Raw genomic sequence first — 21,131 nt, forward strand, 5'->3', positions numbered from 1 at the left:
TCATGAGGTCAAAGGTCAAAGGTCAAAAGGTCAAGTTAAACTATTGAAACTTCGCTTTTTTCTCCGAACCTTGGAAATTGTTCAAGGTATCTTCATGGAACATAGTATATATACATGTACTGACTGGCAGTTATTATCTAGAGAATCTAGGGTTCATAGGGTCAAAGGTCAGGGGTCAAAGGTCAAGTGCAACACTTCAAATTTTTACTATTTCCCTCATACATGTATTTATGTAATGCCAGCAATTTTTTTTTTTTTACACTTGGTGTATGCATGCATAACCTAGAGTATCTGGAAATGTTCTTTTTCTCTCTCTTTTTTTTTTTTTTTGGGGGGGGGGGTTGCCTCAAAGGTCAAAAGGTCAAAGATCAAGGGAAAGTGCTGAACTAACTTTTTCCTCCATATCTCAGAAGTTGCTCAAGTTATCTTGAAACTTACTACATATTTATATGCATGTTCTGCCTGATAGTGATTATCCTATGAATTTTAGGGTCAAAGGCCAAAAGAAAATAGTAACAGTATACTTTTCAATACAGAAATTACACTATTTCTCCATACCTTGAAAATTACAGTATTCATACACTTATGAATGGGTCAAAGTCAAGTTAAAGTCCTTGAATCCCCAAATACATGCTCTCCTATTCATCTAATTTAACCTAGGTAAAGGAAGGTGAACACATTTAACACATTTGTGACAAACATGTAATTTCAATATTTTGCCAATATTGTGAAAATGTAATTATACATTGTCCACATGTACTCTAGACCTATTAGGAGAATCATGCATTATGGCGGAGGCATAGCAGTCACCTTAGCGACATTTCTAGTTTCTTTTTGAATTAGTGCAGCACAGTTTTTTCTGGCTTTGTAAGGTATCTACCTGCCAGTAACTCTTTGGTGACAATGGCATTCTTCACATCAATGTCACACATTGTATGTGTGTGTGGTGATCATAAATGTTATTACACCTATAATTGACAAGTTATCCTTGATAGAAACAGTGAGAATTACCCAAGCCCCCCACCCTCTCTTGGAAAAATTTGTAAGAGCAAAGGCAGGTCAGTCCATTGAACGGTATTAATCAACATCCCATTTGCCCCCATATGCAAAACACATACATCGTTCCGCCTGTTAAACACATTTCTCCCCTGTCTTTTGCATCCTTATCCCACCCCGTTATATCCTACCCCCTCCATATATCTTCTAGCCCATATCCTCCTCTCCACCCCACCCATATAATCCTTTCCCCCCAAACACCCTTACCCGACCCCACTGGCATCTTTATCCCACCTCCATGACACCCACTGCCCTCCACTCATCTCCCATCACATGCTTTCTCTCTCTCTTCCATCCTTCTCCCCTACCCCACCTTGACGTCTCCACCGTGCATCTTCCCCTACCACCATCACGTCAACCCCTTTTTCTCCCCTGCCCCACTCCTACATCTCTACTGCACATCTTTGCCCCATCACTACACATCTAACACCTCACATGCACTCTTCTCCCCCCCTCCTGCCACCCCTTTCCCCTACCCCTCCCCCTACCCCTCCCCCTACCCCTCCCCTACATCTCCACCTCACATCCTGCCCCACCCTATCACATCAACCCCCTCACACACCTTCTATTTTTCCCCACCCCACCCCCACATCTCTAATGCACATCTTTTCCCCACCACCACACATCTACCCCCTCACATGTGCTCTTCTTCTCTCCCCCCCCCCCACACACACATGCACCACCATCACCACCACCACCACCTGCAGAACAACCCAGTGGTGTTGGAGGAAGACGCCTGCACACTGGAACAGCTGTGCATTGTGGACGAGCAGAGCCTTCTGATCGAGATCAGGAACAAGGATCTCAGCTGGCCTGAGGAGATGTCGCTGCTGGCCAAGAAGAAAGCAGACCGACAACAGAGTAAGTGTAACCACCCCCACCCCATTCCACTCCAACTTCTTTCCCACTCTATTTGATCATTCCTGTCTGTGTGCCCTCGGATATGACATTTTATACACAACACTCCTGTCTGCTTTGTTGTACATGTATGTGTAGGTATCCCCAGTAGAAGGCTAAATTTTAATATCATTGGACGCTAATATGCATGTGAAACCAAAAATGGCGGAGCCCAGCTTGAATTGTTCACCAGGTAGGGGAGTGTGAGCTGTGTAGATGCAGGTTTGATGAAACAGATTTCTACTTTTTGTGTTTACAACATTGCATTGTACTTTTTTTAGTGCCAAGGTGTGGAGAAAAAAGCTTATTATTGTTGTCAGCTTGTTGAACTGTTGTGGTAAGATTTAGAATTCTCTTTCAGGAATATTCTTTGATATGTAATTGTGTTCTTGTTTTCTATAAAGAGATCCCCCCCCCTTCCCTTTGTAAGAGAACAACTTTCACACATACACACTCACTTGTACAGACTCAACGCATCAGGCAATGGAAAGTCAGTTTACATGATTTGATAAAGAATTGAAGATATCCTTAAGTGGTCGCTTACCTTTGTAATTCTGTGAAAGTGCATCAACGAGTGAGAGGTATGTAGCAGTAAGTAGCAGGTGAAGTTGTTGTCCCTGTAGTTTTTGCAATATTGGAATATTGGGGGGGGGGTTGATTCAACCCCCCCCCCCCACCAAACTATGCAAATAGAAATGGAAATTTTCGTCGTCATAATTAATTATGCTAATATATGCATAAAATCATACATTTTGCTCTAAATCAGACAGGAAAGCTCCTAGAATCCTAATTTGTGGTGATAACAGTCTTTGTAGCATTCTTAACGATGTATTCGAAAAAAAAATCTGGTATCAAAATCAATTTCTTATGTATTTTATTGTTTTATGAATTTCTTATGTATTTCTTCGTTTTTCGACCTTTTGTTTTATCTTTCTTTTTTTTTTCAAAATTCATGACAGCCTATTTCAAGCATAATTACGCTAAGATTAATTAGTTTTAGCCTATGAAAGTGGAAGTAATCATGTCTTTATGAATAAGAAGGAGAAAACTCCATTTGCATAAACTTTATACACAAAATCACGTTTTTGAGCCATTTTCAGTCTGACAGGCATGTATAGAAGGTTGTGCAGCGTCGTAACGGTATGCGTGCTTTTCACGAAAATGGTGTTAAAAGATGCGCCAGACTTGAAAGTAAAAAGTCAGCAATCGGCGTGGTCAAAAAATTTCGCGCGGCAGAGTAGTCGCGAAAAAAAGTCGAGGGGGGTTGATTTAACCCCCCGGCCTTTTTAGGGTTAAACATCTTCCCTTCTAATGTTTCAGCAAGCCTTTAATGCCATTCATTTCCTACTCCGATGCATGACTACAGGCGTTCGGACAGAGAAAGGAGTGACAGGCCTCAGCAACCTAGGTAACACCTGTTTCATGAACTCGGCCGTCCAGTGCATCAGCAACACACAGCCGCTCCGGCTCTACTTCCAGACCAAGTCCTACCTTTACGAGCTCAATCCGTAAGTGTTTTGTTCGATTGCTCGTTCTCCAGCTTTGCTATTCATTGCTCTTTGTGTCATAAAACATAGTATGATTTTGAAGCTAGATTCGAGGTTACAGAATCACATGGTTGATTTATGATATGAGCCTCTGTCAAATGTAATTTGGCATTTTTGTGGTTTTTGAGCATATCGTCTGTTTAGAATGAGAAGGGCGTTAAGTTGTCTCGAACACTATGGGTTTTGTGACAACTTCACGCCCTTATCATTCTCAACCGACGATATGGTAATAGATTGGTCTGTTTAGCTTGTAACTTAGGGAAACTATGGACGATGATAAACATGAGTTAGAAAAAGAAATTTACAGTTTGTTCTGTCCATTTCCCTCCCAGACTTGATTTCTTTGTTAGGATATTCTCCCCACCATCTCCTTGGTTTGCCAGTCGATTAGAATGAGTACATTTATGCGGGACATCTGGAAAACATTAAAAAAATGCATTCCAAAGTCTTCCAGTTTGCATCACATTAGTCTTCAAAGTAATGTTGTTATCATACGAACTGGTAAACTAAAAGAAGAAAAAGGATGTGGTGTGTTTCTTGAACAGATGAAATACACCTCCTCCTATCTCTGCTTCAGTAGATTAGTGTAAATGTGTTCTTATTTTTTTCCCTGACAGAACAAATCCTCTTGGAATGAAAGGGCACCTAGCAAAGAGGTATGGTGACTTAGTCAACGACCTTTGGGCAGGAACGACCAGGAGTATAGCCCCCCTGAAGCTTAGGGTGAGTGACAAGCTTACAAGCACTGGTGTGGAAATGCAGCAGAATTGTCTGTTTGTACTTGGTTCAATGGAGTTGGTATAGGATATCCTTTGTATAACCTTTTAAAGCAAATTTTGTATTGAGCTGCTGTATTCCTTCATTACTGTCACACTTTTAAACTTTAGACCATGCATAATGACAAGTGAAGTTTGTTACATTGAAGAATATGCTCAATGAATAGACTCTGGGGAATAAGAACAAGTTTTATCCAGTGAATTCACAGTAATTGCATGTCACGATAAGCAATGACAAAGGAAAATTTCCACATCAATTCTGTGACGTTCATTTGCCTGTCCAAAAGGAGAAATGTGTAATTACTTACTACATATACACGACTCTTATTCTACCCCGAAACTGCATGAGAAGTCCCTTATAAATATATCTGTTAAATTCGTTCGAAATTGAGTTCTGAATTTTGCCAGAGGTAGAGTAAAGTCTTAACCTTGACCTGTCTTCTCACCCTCAGTGGACGATAGCAAAGTACGCGCCGCGCTTCAGTGGCTTCCAGCAGCACGACTCACAGGAGCTCCTCGCCTTCCTCCTGGACGGACTCCACGAAGACCTGAACAGGGTGCACGAGAAGCCCTACGTGGAGCTGAAGGACAGCGACGGCCGGCCAGACGAGGAGGTCTCCACGGAGGTCAGTCGGTCAAGCCGCATTGACTTGGGAAATTTGTTTGAGTGTCTTCAAAATTATGAGTTAACTCGGACCACGGTATCTAGTTGTCATGTTAACCCCGTTCTGTGCCAGGGACTTTTGGCAGTGTGTATGACACTGAGGTTTTCTGTTCCATTTGGCACTCAAAGCACTCAAAGGGTTAATTGCCAACAAATCAGTGCGTAATCTCTGTTCTAGTCATGATTGTGAACATCTGGTAGTTCCTAGAGTCAATCTGTCCTCTTCAGGTAAATGTTTCTGTGTTTATTCTCCTGAAGTAAGGAATGCACTACCTCAGTCAGTTAGAGAATTCTTCACAATTACAAGTGTAACTAATTTCTATTTGTAGTTGCTAGTGTTGCTTTATCAGGCATTGAATTTGTTAATTTTCAGTACTAGGTATAATTTCTAAGTTGTCATTAATTCATTTTTCATTCATTCATTTATTTTTCATTTCCAACAGAAACATATAAATATATTACAAAAATTGAATACAGTGCATAAATTTCATCATACAAAGTAAAGGATAAATTTACAGAAAACTTGTAGGTATAGGAAAATGTTGGAAATGGGGAGGAATGCTAAAAAGCTGAGCTTGTAGGCTGCATTCCCCCCACACGTAATACAAGAAATCATATGATCGATAGACTGATAAGCATTGAAAATGGATGAAACAAAGAAACTAAGACAAAAAGACCTATAACCTAACTTATCCGAAACAAAAACCCTGAACGAATCCCTACACTAAGTCGCTGTCATGCCGGAAAAGAGAGGAGAGAAACAAAGTAGTATGTGTGTGTGTGTGTGAGTGTGTGTGTGTGTGTGTGTGTGTGTGTGTGTGTGTGTATGAGAGAGAGGGGGGGGGGGGGGGAGAAAGCAGCTTAATGCGTGGAGTGAAGATAAAAGACAAAAAAAAAATAGAAGGACAGGAGAGGTAGTGGATGGATGGAGCCGCTTAGCTGTAATTTCAATAGAATATAAAGTTGGATTTTACACTTCTTTGCAACCAATAAAGAATCAACAATTCTTATAACTATTCAAAATATTTTTCTTCAGATTACTCTTAAAAGAACTTAAACTTGGAGATGTTCTCAAACTGTTAGAAAGGTTGTTCCAATATTTAGGTCCAGCAAATGTAAATATAGATTGTGTAAACATTGTTCTAGTTAAAGGCAGATGGAATTCATCTGAGTGACGAGTTGGATATTTATGGAACGATGATGATTTTATGTCAATAACCACTTTTTTGTAAGGCACTGTGACATTTATTGTGACAGGGTCTGTTAATTATTCCACAATAATCATTATCATTCTCACCTTTACTTTTTATGCCTCCGCAACGAAGTGGCCAGAGGCATTATGTTTTCGGGTAGTCCGTCCGTCCGTCCGTCCGTCCGTCCGTACGTCCGTCTGTACGTCCGTCCGTACGTCCGTCTGTACGTCCGTCTGTACGTCCGTCCGTCCCATTTTGTTTTTGTCGATATCTCAAGAACCGTGTGATGGTTTTACATCAAACTTGGTATGAGGGTATATCCTTGGGGGATAATACTTTGTGTGGATTTTTGGGTCACTGGGTCAAAGGTCAAAGGTCACAAGTTATTTTGTGAAAAAAAATTGAAATTTCATGTTTTTCTCCATATCTCGCAAATGGTTCAAGGTATCTTCATGGAACTTAGTATATATGCTTGTACCGATGGGCAGTGATTATCTAGGGAAGTTGGGGGTCATGGGTCAAAGGTCAGGGGTCAAAGGTCAAGGTCAACTCCTCAAAATATCACTACTTTCCTTGAAATGCAATATGCCTGAAGGTTTTTTTTTTTTTTTTACTTGATGTATGGCATGTGTTACCCAATATATATTTTGGGGGAAGTTTCTTGCCAAAAGGTCAAAGGTCAAAAGGTAAAAGGTCAAGTGAAAGTGCTAAATTGCACTTTTCCTCCATATCTCGAAAGTAACTCAAGGTATCATCGTGAAACTTACATATTTATGCATGTTCAACCTAACAGTGATTCTCTTTGGAACTGTGAGGACAAAGGTCAAAGGCCAGGTTTAGATAATGCTATTTTCCCATTTGATACTTAAATTATACTTTTTCTCAATACCTTGAAAATTACTCAATGCATAAACTTATAAAAGGGTCAAAAGTCAAGTAAAAATCTTCAGTTCCCCAAATACCTGCACTCTGACATTTTAATCATTCATCCAATTGAATCTAGTTCTTGGAAAATGAACATTCAGCACATTTGTGTCAAACCTGTCATTTTAATATTTTGCCACTTGTGTGAAACTGTCATCACACATTGTCAAGACATTGTACTATTGACCTATTAGGAGAACCATGCATTATGGCGGAGGCATATCAGTAGCCGTAGCAATATATCTAGTTGTCACATACTTTCCGACTTTGTTGGCGCACAATCTGGAGGTGCAAGTTTGTTTTGTTTGTTTCTTTTTTTTTTTTTTTTTTGTAGGGTTAAAGCAGAATCTTGAAGTGGCATTTTTTTTTTTTTTGTGAATCACAAAATTCTATGGAGTAGCCTGGAGGATGACCATCATCTTACATCATGTGACCATGTGTCAGAGGTCTCTTTGTGCCAGAACTTTTCTGTGTAAAAGATGTCCGTAGTTTATCTTTGCTTACGTTTTTGTTTATGTTTCTTTGTTTCACTGTGTCAGGCGTGGGAGAACCACCTGATCAGGAACAAGTCCATCATCGTGGACCTGTTCCAGGGCCAGCTCAAGTCTCAGGTGCGGTGCAAGACCTGCGGCCACATCAGCGTCAGGTTTGACCCCTTCACCTTCCTGTCTCTCCCCCTGCCCATGGAGAGCTCGATGCACACTGAGATTGTCGGTAAGGAAAATGAGAAGTGCGTGTGAAACTGAAAATGTCTTCATGCACTTGTTTTGTACATATTGTGAGCTATATGCCAGTGACAGTTTGGTATGTTTGAATTTTTATCATTGTTCAAAGCAGTTGGAGAGATGTAAGAGGATGACATCATGGCCTTAGTACAATTGAGAGGCATGTGGGATATTGACTGTTTAAAGAATACATGCTAAACTTCAAAATGTCATAAATTTATCTATTTTTTCGGCTAACCACACAGTTGAGTTTCCATTTAATGCGTATGTATTGTTGTGTCTGCCTTTCTTTCAATGCTCGCCAGTCGTCAGACTCGATGGCAGTGTTCCTGTGAAGTACGGTCTACGGTTAAACACAGACGACAAGTACAAATCCCTCAAGAAGCAGCTGGCCGAGCTGTGTGACCTAACCGCTGACCAGCTCGTTTTGGCCGAAATCGGGGGAGCCATGGTTAGGGTGAGTGTGGCTTGGTGATCCCAACTTGAGTAACGGGTCAAGTACCAGTTCTTTGACGTAGTTATGCCTGTATATGATATTAAATAAGGATGTATGTGATGTAGACAGGCGTGTTTTTTTCTGGGCTGTGATGTCGTGATGAGCCATCACAACTTTTCTTGAATTTGTTGTAATTGATGAATTAGATAAGCAGTGTGTGTACAATGTATGTATTTATGTGTTTTCATGAGGATGGGGGGGGGGGGTGTTGGTGGGGTGTTTATCTGCCCTTATCCTGATGCGTAAATGTGGGCGACCCTGCATCCCATCCATTGTGGAAAAAAAAAAGAAAAGCATAACTGTATATCCATCATGGATTGTCCTGTGATGGTGAATTTTGTTTTCTCAATTTCGATCTTGAATGATCACAGACATTGCTAATCATGAATGATGGGTGTGTGCTACTGCTTGTAAGGGATTTCTCTATTGAAAGAAAGAAATGGAAAGTATCAGATGCCAGGGAATGAAGCGAGGCAGTGCATGCATTCAAGTTCGCCCTCATTGTTTTAACTCGACCCTGTGCAGAGCTTTCCGTCCGAAGCACAAAAGATCCGCACCCTCCTAGGGGGGATTCTCTACGCCTACGAGATCCCGCCCCCAAAGCCTGGCACCTCCTCCTCTGCTGCCTCCTCCTCCTCCTCCTCCAAGGTCACCAAGTCGTCCAGCCAAGTTTCACTCAACTCTCACAGCACCAACGGCCGGAGCACAGGTATGTAATACTGGGGGCAGAGGTGGGACCATCCAAAGCACAAACTTACTCTAAATGAATCTCTTTCTATTCCTAATCCAAGATGTTACGATAATAATGCAGCAATATGATACAACAACAGCAAATTGTCCAGTCATATCATATTGGAATAAAAGGGACTGTACAGTACTGGTTGAGGGGAGGATTCAGGTTGTAATGTTTTGCGAGATATTTAGAAACCACTCTCTGAAATGTTAAAGAGCATACAATTCTAAGGGGAATCAAAAGTTTATTTGATGAAAATCGGTTTTGAAATGACTGAGATATCTAAAAACAATGTAAAACAAAGAGATCCTAATAAAAGTCGTGGCCTGTCAATTTTATTAGGATTGCTTTTTTGGATGTTTCAGCCATTTCAAGGCCAATTTTCGTCAAATGAATGTTGAATCCTTCTTGAAATTACATGCTCTTTCATACTTCATAAGATATTTCTCCTTATTTTACCATAAAATGTTTAAAACCTGAATCCTCACCTCAACCAGTACTGTACTGTCCCTTTAGAGTATTAACTTTCAAATCTTCTTCTCATGTCTAATTAGGAGTGATCATCATGGCAGTGGTCTTGAGACAGTATCTACATTGTGTTTGTTTTCTACAATGTCAGCCCTCTAATTAGAGGATCCGCTTTACAGTTAAGAACTTAGATAATTACCTGTTTTTGCAAGCTTCTCCTTGTGGAAGATAAAGGAACTGAATTGAGTTCACTTTGGGTTTGTTCGCGTGCCCCTCCCTCCCCCCAGGTGTGACATCACATTCCGAGCCCACGGAGCAACCCCTGCCCCCAATCAACGCTGTCACCAAAGACGAGACAGCGCCGACGAGGCCGCTCAACGGCAACGTGCCCCGGATCAGCCAGGGATCGCCCACGCACTCCAGCAGTACCAGAGCGGATGGGGCGGAGAGGCGGAGATTGGAGAATGGCATGGCAACCAAGGAAGAGAGGGGTGAGGATGAGAGAGAGAGAGAGAGTCATTCTTTCTTTTTCTTTCCTTCCATGGGAAAGGGTACTGCCCACTGTCTTAAGTAAGGATGAAAAATGCAACTGGTTGACAAATTGCCCTTGATCGACGTGAAAAAGCACTGAATATTCAATGTTTCAGCATAGTAGCCATGATAATAAAATCATGGCCATACAGTACATACTCAGGTTGGACTCAAACCAATGATCTCCTGGGGAGCATTTGTCAGGGCAAATCTGCATTCAGCCAATCAGATGCAAGGGTTTCAGTAGCTTATAACAGTTTGACAAAATGCTTCATGACATTCCCCCCTGATACTAGACAAGCGTTGTATCCACTAGACCACAGAGCTTTCGCCCGACCGTCAGTGCAGGTTGTAATCCTTACTGCAGCGGTTACAGTGTACTGCATATTTATTCCAATTAATGAATTCTTGCATAAAATTGTAAGAATGCTTTAATTTGAAGGGATGAGAAATTCTTTCAACCTATCGATGTTTTCTTTAGTTCTTATGCTTTTTACTTCTTTGGCCTCACCTCAAGTTTCTTCAAGTTCTCTCAGGTGTTGTCATGAGATGAACTTGGGTCATTTCTACTGTCAAAAAAAGTCACAGAGTAACACTTCCTGGATTGTTACCGATGTTGCTTGTAGTATTGTCCACATCACGTTGTTTGCATGACTATTCTTTCCTGAAGAGTTTATGCGTGCATTTCCATAGTGTTACTTTGCTTGGTACATGATTTTTCCCATAAATTCTGAACGTTGACAAAAACAAGCGAATGTTCCCTCCTTCCACGTCACACAGAAGAGGCAATGAGTCCAGGCAGGGAGTCCGTTGCCACTGGCAACCCCTCACCGTGCTCACCCAGCCAGTCCAGCAGCAGTCCGCAGGCCCAGCACAGCCGCACGCCGAGCACGGCCAGCGTGGGCAGCTCGGTGGCCGCCCTGCAGACCCGGCCTGGGGCTGAATTTGACGGCTTCGTGGTGGGCATGCACCGCAAGATGGTAAGAGAGAAAGAGAGAGTGAGAGTTGTGGTCACAAAGCCCGGAAAAATGTTTGACAGAAGTTAAGTGTGTGTTCTGTTTTTGTGGTTGCACACAATTTACGGTGGTGGCTGAAGCATTTCATTTGTAAATGTGCTACAAAAGAGAAAGTATAGTAGTTTTTTTTTTTCTCTTCACAGTATTATTGCAATATTAATTCAATATTAATGTAGACATGCGTCATGTTATAGTTACTTCTTGCTATACCAGATCATGTGAAATAACCAAGTGCCATCTCATTTTGGTGTTGTCGTTGTGTGTCTCTCTTGTGTTCAGATTCGTATGGACATGTACTTCCTGGCGTGGCAGAAGAGTCGGCCGTGCCTCTTTGGCCTGCCCCTGATCCTGCCCTGCCAGCCCAGCACGGCCCGCGAGGACCTCTACAAGCTGGTCTGGACCCAGGTGGCCCGGCTGGTCAGCCCATCCAAGCCCAGTGACCACACCACGGGCCACAACAAGAACCACGCCGAGGACTGGTGAGTTGAGGTCTTGGCTGGCATCTCGTTTCCCCTCACCCCTTTTCTCTCAGTCTCTCTCTGTCTGTCTCTGTTTGTCTCTCTCTCTCTCTGTCCCGTTCTGTATCGCTCTGTCCCACTCTGTATCTCTATCTCTCCCTCTCTTCAGACAGTTTGCGTCTTGTTGCTCTGACTTTCTGGCATGGATGTGACACTTTTGCATCTGGATGCAAAGAGTAGGAATTAGTCCACTCATGAGATGGTCAGTGGTCACTCCAGGCATGGTCACACAGTCCAGTGGGCCATCCTTTGGTCCGTCTTTGTAGAAATGATACGGGTGCCCAAGGATGGCAGATGTACAAAGTCTTCCTGATTCCTCCTGAAAAATCATCCTGTAAAATTTAACACAGCTGTTTCATGTCCTGGAAGAAGGAGAATCAAAACCTCCTTTCTTTTGGAATCATTTTTCACCATTCTGAAATGCTTTGAACACCCTAATACATCCCATATAGCTCTTTGGTACCTTCCTTATTTCGCTAGGTGCACATTGGCAGCCCTGACTGATGATAGTTGTAATGATTACTTAATGAATGATAAAGGAATGAATAACTGGAAGGTCAAATAAGTGAAGGAATGACAAAATCAAAATCGAGAAAAATCAAGAAGTGAATGAATAAGTGAATAAATGAGTAACTGGATAAATGCTAAAGATAATATTATAGGTGAAATGAAAAATGAATGAAGAGACATATAAATGAAAAAGAAATGAATAAATTGCCAAATAAATGAATAAATAAATCACTAATACTGTAGTAGATGTATAATACACTATGTAGCTCAGATTGAAGAAGCTTACTCCTTTTCAAGCAAGAGATTTTATTTGGTGGCCGTTTGCCACTGCAAATGAAAGTGCACTGTAGCCTGCTAAGAGAGGTGACAGTGCAAACTGCCCAAGTGCAATGTAAAATACGTCTTTTGTGTTTGCTAGCGACAGTCCTCGCCAGAAGTACCCGTTCACGCTGAAGGCCGTGCTGAAGGACGGATTGACCTGCGCGTGGTGCCCGTGGTATCGGTAAGTCGCTCATTCCGACGGGTCCGTTCGGTAGACACGCCTGTTTAATGAAGTTTGTCTGTTGATTCTCACTCTCTCACTTAATGTGCAGATTTATCTTGTCTTGATTTGTATCTCTCATTAATAAACATCATTTTATATATTTGTTTTCAATCTCTTGAATCACGGATGCAGTTTGATGGTGCATGATGGAGGGCTGGTTAGTGCAGAGCAGTCAAACGTACAGTGTATTCATCTATGTGATTTTTTGACACTCGGATTTTTAAGTTATAGACATTTTTTATATGTAATAAGCTCTCTTTAGAGATGTTGCCAAGTGGGTGAATGATTAAGCTGTAGCAGTTTCCTTTCCAGATGAAATTTGGTTGTCAACTATTTTCAGAGTGTTTGCAGCCGCTTTATACAGAGAATGTCTGAAAAATGGAAAAGGGGTGAAAATTTGATGAAAAGTATACAATTAGATGTGCGAGTTTTGCGCTTTCAAACTGCATCCGTGAGCTGTACTTGCCTGTAGACTGGTGTTATTCTATACTCTCATTTTCATGACTTTTTTGTTTTACTTTGCTGTGACATGCAGTAACATCTGACTGAATTTCATTCTCGATGTGAATTTCACTGTAGACTAACCACTTGTATGACTTTCTTGGTCTTTTGTTCCTCTTTTTATGTTTACTTGATAACATAACAGTTTACTCTTTTTTTTTTTCTCTGTGACATAAGAGGTTACAAACTTCTTCATTTTTGTTGTCTAGATAGAAACTAATTATATTGCAGCATGGCTTTAATTATTTCTCGTCTTTAGTAAATGCATGATGAAGATCGTATGCATGTAGTGTGAATCAGACCAAATGACGATCTAGACATAGGCTGGTATTCTCAGTGACAGATCAATTTTGGAGCGAGCCGAGAGAAGTGAATTCCTAGATACGTAACTAAATCTTTCAAGATGTAACCTCACAGAGGTGTTAGGAATTTGTTGGCTATCAAGAAAGGAAGCAATGAGCAAAATTGGTCTCAAAAGAGCAGAAAAAAAAGGAAGCAAACAAACTACATGCTACATGTAGACCCATGAATCATGGTGATTTAAGTACGTATAGGTCGATTTTGATGGGATGGACATGAAGAAGATGACTACTTGTACATGATCTCTCTACTTCTGCTCAAGAGAATACACGCCCATGTCTACGTCTGTTGGGTGGCACGTTTTCCTGAATATAAGAAGACCCATGTCCAAGTTTGAAGATGTCATTTGAATTTTTTTTTTATTGAAAATTCTCTGGACTTTGGTTCTTTCATATTTTCAGGTATTTCTATGTTTTCAGTTGCAACTGCATGCGATGCAAATGTGTGCATGATATGTTCTCTTCCTTATGTTCCACGCATTTTTCCTCCCACCTACTGACGAGATGTGTATAGCAACCTCTCTAACCTGTCGTGCAATGCAGATAAGCTCTGGTCATGGTAGAACATGCATGTGTCGAATGAGCCTCCTTCTTTTCTTTGTGTTTTGCCCTGTCATTCCTTTTACAGATGTACTCCTCGACATTTGCTTTTTTCTTTAACCAAACTGGTGAAGAAAGATCCTGGGACGTCGGTGCATTAAATGGCAACCGAGCGTCAAACAGGTTCACAATCAATAAAAAACTAAAAAAGAAGAAGAAAAAGATACTGGTTATTTGCAAGTTTGACCAGTTGGGAAACATTTAAGTGTATTACCCTCTGCCTGTATATCTGCCAGAATCTAGATATTATCATACAGTCTTGATATGATCAATATATTTGTTTAGGCAGAATAATTTTTCTTTGTTTTTTTATTTCTTCTATTATTATTATTTTTTTTTGATAGTGAGTGGATAATGTCCAGTTGGTGTGAATTTGTAGCATTTTTTTTAATAATATGAATATAATGTGTGTGCTCCGATTTGCTTACAGATGTGTCAGAAGTTGTAAATCGATATCAATCAGTGTGCTTTAATGGAAGAGTATGAACTGCTTTGATGTAGACTTGTAATCCCATGTAAACTGTGATCAGCTGAGGTTTAGAACAGTGTTAAAAACTTCAGTCAGCCCTGAAAGCCTCTCTGCTGTTCTGGTTGCAACATTAGCATGAATGACAAGCCACCTCGTTTTGATACGAAGTGACTATTAGCAAGTAGATTTAACTCTTTATGTGCCACGTTCACACGCCTGACACAGTCGACGGCATGCCAACTTCACATATTCTGCTCAAACGCACAAACCCGCCCAGACTGATCGATGAATCGCCAAATGCCGCAGTACAGTGAATGCGTTTCTCCTGATTCCATTTGTGCTACATGTAGCTTGTATTTAATGTGGTGATTGACTATCAGTGGGTGTTCCTTACTGGATTTGCAAGTAAATTCTAAGTTTCTGTCACTGTTTTGTGTGCAAAAATCATGCCTTTACAATAATGTAGCTACCGGTCAAAGCAATGACAGATTTGTCGTAGAATTTACATAAAAAAGAAAGCGTGGCATTTCCTCTCCAACATTGCGCCTTACATGTCCAGGGTAACAAAAATCTATAAAAGCTTCATAGATTTGAAAAACAGAACCTTTTCCCCAAAGCATAACTATGCTACAGTCTCACAATATTGTGGCACACAGGGGGTTTATACCATGGCACATAAAGAGTTAAATTGGGGTTTATGACAAGATAGGCTGTGTTGCAGATTGCGTTTAAAAAGGCTTGATGGGTTAGTTGGTGTAAGGAAGGCAAGAGAGATATAGATGCAATGTTTCCTCAGCTTGATGTACATGCTTGATTGATTTGCCAAGGGAAGTCGCATTGATTGCATGGTTTGTTTGGCACCCTGCCCATGCTTCAGACAGCACCTGTAACACAGCAATGGCACTGCCCAGCACAGCATTAGGTTATCCTAGACAGTGAATTCCCACCATTTCAATCTGCTTTGATACCGGATGCCGCCAACTTGTCAAAATTTAAAAGATAACCATGTATGTGATGTTGGTTTCTTTTTTTTTTTTAGTGTGTATTGGTTATAATCTGATGGGTCAGAGCTAAGTTTAAGTACGGAGATTTTTTTCCCCCTGAATATTGCATTTTTTTTCAAAGGCTGCAGAAAAAAAAAAGAAAAAAATCAGTGTGTATTCCCATATCAAAACTGCTTAACTTCTCATTCAGTACATTTTCAAGTGAATGACTGAAAAGATGTCTTGATGTTCCTTCGTTTTACTTTTGTAGGAAATGTATGAAGCAGGGTACAATTTGAATTATTTTTGGTAAGTCGTAGGAGTTTCCTACATTTTTCTTGGCTTGAGGATAGATCAAATGCTTGTGTTAAAAAGTGGTCAGTTGTATCAAAGGTATTAAGTTTGTAGATTTTTTTTATAATGTGTGCTTAAATTTGGATAATTGCAAAGCAATCTCATCTCGTCTTACCTAGAATACATAGAATGTTGTATGCAATATTGCTGGTAAACCTCTCCTTTTCTCACCATGCCAACTCCTGCCCATGTAGGTTCTGCAGGGGGTGCGAGGTCCAATGCGACGGGGAGGCACTTGGTACGGGCGTGGCCTACCTAGCCATCGAGTGGGACCCCACGGCGCTGCACCTCCGGTATCAGACGTCTCAGGAGAGGGTGAGTGGTAGAAACATGGTTCCATCTCATTCACTGAAGATGTGTGGTGTAATTAGAAGATGCAAGAAGAGCATGAAATCTTATGCACAGCTCTTGGCTCAATTAGGAAATGAATTGGAAGGGAAGTAAGTAAAGTTTTTATGGTCTTACCATCCCTTGGATAAAAGGCTGTGATGAATGTCATTTCAAATCAATTCAAATTTTATTTTCATTTTCAACATTACATAGTAGTAAACATTGTACACTTCACTCTTTCACCCAACAAAGGAATAAATAATGTAGATGATACTTTTCAAAATGAATATGCAACAATAGTGAAACATTGTCATAAATCATCAAAGCATACAGAATATTTCTTGCAAAAAATGGAGGGACTCACTGAAAAGGCAATACGTGTAATGCTTGTCAAGTAGTTGTGAAGTATTAAATAGAATCACAGTGAACTTTGGGATGTACGCACCTGTGCCTAGGCCACTGGGCAGTGTATGCAACTTAACCCCTTGAGGACGAGTCCCGAGTATACTCGGGCAGATGTCTACGGGAAATGTGTGTTGTAGCAAAGTCAAACCGTCCTCAACGGGTTAATATTGAGCAGATGCGAATCTCTATGATAGGGTGGCTTTGAAACGCTGTGTTTGATGTTGGTATAGATTGTGAGCGAGCACGGGAGCTGCGAGAACAGCCGGCGGTTGCAGACGGAACCAATCAACCTGGACGACTGCCTCCGGGCGTTCACCAAGGAGGAGGAGCTGGGGGAGGATGAATTGTACTATTGCTCCAAGTGTAAGCAACATAGGCTAGCCGCCAAGAAATTGGACATATGGAAACTCCCACCAATACTGGTAAGTCAGTTGTCATGCCAACATTGTCATCAGCATCATTATCATCCTTCTCATTACTATTATATTATAACCATTATACATGTCACTGTTTCCACCGTCTCCATCAGCATCTCCACTGCTTCTATTGCTTTCATCATCATCGTCATTATCATCGTTATCATCATCATCATCAATATTTTCATCATCATTATTCTTCATCATTTATCACCTTTGTCATTCTCACTGTTAATCTAAAGAGCTACTTCTATCATAATCACTTGAATTTTTATGACAATTACAAAGAACAAACTAAGAACATCTTCAGTTTGTTTACTTAACTACTACAATGTTAGAACCTGTAGAATCAAGTCAGAAAGGATCTAGCAAAGGAATTGGACAAATCTGTTTTTCCTGTGTTGGTTTGCTTTGCAAATCGGTGAAAAATAAATCAGCAGTTGCGATTTAATTTTGCTGTTTTTAAAAGCCAAATGTTGGTTTGCTCTGCACGTTGATGAAAAATAAACCAGCAGCTAATATTCAATTTTGTCATTCTTTTGAATGCAGATTGTGCACCTGAAGAGATTCCAATTTGTCAACGGTCGATGGGTCAAGTCCCAGAAGATAGTCAAGTTCCCGAAGAGGAACTTCAACATCAGTAACTTTGTGGTGCCGAGGGACAGGGACCCGTCGTCGTCGTCAGAGGACGTCAGCGGAGAACCGGAGAAGAACGGGGATGGAGACAGCGTCCTGGGCCCCAGCACCGGAGTCAGCGTGAACACGATAGAAATGAAGAGCAGCCATCAAGGCTCTGAAAAGACAACCAATGAAGATGCGGAGGTTGGAGGAAGAGAAACGAGCAAAGCAGAGCACCAAAGTGGCTCGGATGCAGGAACCAACAAGAGCAGATACGACAGACCATCAGCCCTTCAGCTCAATAATAAGTCGGACGACGATGCCGGACAGGTAGTGAACGGACTCGGTCAGGCGAGGTCCGCCTCCGATCTACCCAATGGCCATCCGGCGGAGAGAGGGGTGGAGCAGAAGGACCAGGACAGTGGCTGTAGCACCCTGGAGGGCGGGCAGGGGGAGGGATCGGGAGATGCCGCGGGCTCGGAGGGGGGCAGCTCACCGAGGAAACCCAAGTTAAAGAAGCAGGCCTCGCTGCTCACGCCGCCCGTGGACGCGACGGATGCCCACCCACTCCTCCACGAGACGTACACCGAAGACGTGGACGACAATCAGATGTACGACCTGTACGGCGTCGTGGTAAGTCTCTTGTTGTGGCTCTCTGTGCACCACATACTGATGATTCTTCATAAATGTCTTCACTTGACAGATTCTGACCTGCGGCAACTCCCTGAGAACTAGAGTACAGTGCACTCCCAATATAACGAACCAACATGGGTGCAACAAATTTTATGACAAGGAAGTAAAAACTCAGACCCAGAAATTATTTCTTTCACAATATCTTTATACACTTTATTTGTTCAGTTATAACGAAATATGGAAATGAGAAATTAAAGAAAACTGCCATTCCCGAGGACTTCCATTATAGCCTGGGTTGCCTGTACTTCGTTGTGTTGTGACAGGAGACTGTAAAAACCTCCCTCATTCAGGGATTACGGCCTATTGTGATGCATGAAAGTCACAAGTACATCGTACCTCTCAGATGGCTCTTTGAAATCTTGTGGCTTCAGACAGATAAATGTTGGCAGCCCTTTTTGTGAAGTTAAAATGCTAACAAAGAAAGTGGGTAGAGGGGAGTAGGAAAGAGTGTCCAAAAAAGGAGAGAGATGGAGAGGGAGGGAGAGAAATCCAGTTTTCGTGTCAACCTTCAGAGTTGGAGAAATTGTTTCTGTTGTTATTCCTTTGCATGAAGTGTCGCCAGATGCATTATATTTTTGGGCTGTGTGTCTCTTTTGTAAATTTTGTGAACAACATAACTTGAGAACTGTTAGAGGAACCCAATTGATACTTGGCATGTGCATGTACATGTATGAGTTGACAAAGCTGCGCCTAGTAACTATCGGGCACACATGCACAAAGTCAGAGGCTAAAGGTCAAGGTTAAATGCTAAAATTTCACTGTTTTTGTTTGACCACAGAGCCACACAGGCATCCTCGGGGGTGGACACTACGTGTCCTATGCAGTCAATCCCAACAAGAAGTGGTATTGCTACAATGACAGCAGTGTCAAGGTGAGTGCATGTGCATTTTACTCATCCTCTTCTAGCCTTTTGTCAAGGCCGTACTCACTGTATGGTGGTGAGTGAGTGGGGGTGAACGAGGCGAGTTCAGCTGAGTTGGACTGTGGGAGGGCCTTTTGAGATCTGGTTCGCATTCTCATGTTAGCCCTTTGAATTACCAACTTTTGTTCCCCGAACTGCCCGAACCCAATTTGCATATTGTATGGCGCATACACGCCACAGACCTCCACTGGTGGTCATAAGATGCATTCAAACAGGCTGGACAACGCCAAGACAGAGGATGTGCGGAGCACGCCATTCCATTGGTCGACCGGAGCCTGTTGATATGACTATTCAGTAGGGTTCATGTCCCATGAATAATAATGTTTGAAGCAGATCTCAAAAGGCCTTCCTTCAGTGTACTGTGACATATTGTGAATTATTGATCGGTTTGTGCGTGATTGTGTTATGTGTTGGAGCAAAACGTGGAAAGTTGGCAAGCTGTCTGCAGAGTCTGGTATACGAATGTTACACACAAAGCGTTCAATGAAGACTGGAATGGGATCGTGAAGAAATGCTAATTACCAATTTTACTCAGAGTGATGTATTCTCTCTCCCTTCTGTCACTCCCCATTCAGGAGGTGAAGGAGGAGATCGACATGGACAACGCCTACATGCTGTTCTATGAGTGCCGCTCCATGTCCTACGTCCAGTACATCCCGGACACGTCCGGCAAGCACCCGGACATGACGCCGATCGAGGACGAGATCGAGGCGGACTACCGCAAGTTCTGCGTCATCCAATGACTGGCGGGGCGAGGCAAGCTAGGGGGGGTCCTGGGGACGGGTCTGTTCTGGCTCTGGACCGCGGCCCGCGAGGGCATGCGGGCCATGGGCCACAAGAAGGTCAAGTGATGTTGCGGTGGTCAGTAGTTATTCGAGAGATGGGAGTTAGAAGTATTAGGAGTGGTTATGGGGGTGGGGGTGGGGAGTAGAGAGAGGTTGTTAGCACAGAATTGGGAAAAGGTTTGGGATCGTAGGGCGTGGTTCTTGGCATTCTTTGCGGAGGGAAGTGAGAGGTGCAGAACTGCTGTTGTTAGCAGTAGCTTTGCAGAAAGCTAAAGATATCAAGGGAACTGGTAGACAATGGGACAAACTGTTCCTGATTAAACATCGATTACAGGGTTTTCTCCCCTCCTGTGAAGAGGGTTCAACACCTTGAATAAATGATAGCTTAGCTTGGGGGAAAACAGTGAGGGAATATTGGACAGACCTTTTATGAGAAAACTGAATTGGAAAGAAAAAAATAGAGGCAGTTCAGATATAGCATGGCAGTTTCAAACCAAAGCAGTCCCATTCTAGTCAAAGTTACACTTGATGTTCTCGTCAAACTTTAGATTTCAGAGACTCATTTCATTTCTCCCAGGCTTTTGAAACAGCTCTCTGATCTCCACGTATACACTGAGGACTGGTATGTGAAAGAAAGAAAAAAAAATGAAAAGAATCAGCAGATAAGTACTCTAAACGTATTCAGTCATCCAATTCTCTCACTGTGCAGGATTATCACAGATGTGAAAAATCTTTTGTTGTGGTTGTTGATGTTTCGTTCCATCACTCTCTGAGGGAGTGTGCCATATAGCGCCAGTTGGTCTATTTGTGATTCTTCTGTACCGAGTGTCTAAAAGCAAAAAACATAACAGACACGCATACAAGAAAACAATCACTGCCCTAATGTACAGAATCTCATCTCAGCGTGGGAGAAGCTGTACAGAGAACCGTCCGTGAACATTTTGTGAAGAAGTGTGTCTCGCTTGTTCCGTGTGACTGTTGAAGGTTTTGAGAAATGCGAACGAAACGTGACATCCAGGAACGATCAGTGGGATGCCAGAGTTTTGAGAGAAATCAAAGAGATGGCCACAACTGATTAAGGATGAGGTGATGGGGGGG

The 21,131-nt window shown here is 42.0% G+C and overlaps 1 protein-coding gene across 1 annotated transcript in view; it reads left to right on the forward strand.

Moving 5' to 3' along the window:
• Positions 1-21,131, forward strand: part of LOC139719310 (ubiquitin carboxyl-terminal hydrolase 32-like) — a 101,417-nt gene extending 80,286 nt beyond the window's left edge. The window contains exons 15-30 of the mRNA XM_071630730.1: positions 1,764-1,917; positions 3,320-3,461; positions 4,118-4,223; positions 4,729-4,902; positions 7,597-7,771; positions 8,088-8,239; positions 8,804-8,987; positions 9,767-9,994; positions 10,809-10,990; positions 11,306-11,505; positions 12,473-12,556; positions 16,059-16,179; positions 16,830-17,021; positions 17,565-18,266; positions 19,105-19,197; positions 19,824-21,131. Coding sequence (XP_071486831.1) covers positions 1,764-1,917; positions 3,320-3,461; positions 4,118-4,223; positions 4,729-4,902; positions 7,597-7,771; positions 8,088-8,239; positions 8,804-8,987; positions 9,767-9,994; positions 10,809-10,990; positions 11,306-11,505; positions 12,473-12,556; positions 16,059-16,179; positions 16,830-17,021; positions 17,565-18,266; positions 19,105-19,197; positions 19,824-19,991 — 3,057 coding nt within the window. The 3' untranslated portion in view covers positions 19,992-21,131. The remainder of the gene's footprint in view (positions 1-1,763; positions 1,918-3,319; positions 3,462-4,117; positions 4,224-4,728; positions 4,903-7,596; positions 7,772-8,087; positions 8,240-8,803; positions 8,988-9,766; positions 9,995-10,808; positions 10,991-11,305; positions 11,506-12,472; positions 12,557-16,058; positions 16,180-16,829; positions 17,022-17,564; positions 18,267-19,104; positions 19,198-19,823) is intronic.

This window comes from Diadema antillarum, unplaced genomic scaffold, assembly GCF_040938485.1.
Source record: "Diadema antillarum isolate AM-2024a unplaced genomic scaffold, OU_Dant_1.0 scf00000108, whole genome shotgun sequence".
In the NCBI taxonomy this organism is placed as follows: domain Eukaryota; kingdom Metazoa; phylum Echinodermata; class Echinoidea; order Diadematoida; family Diadematidae; genus Diadema; species Diadema antillarum.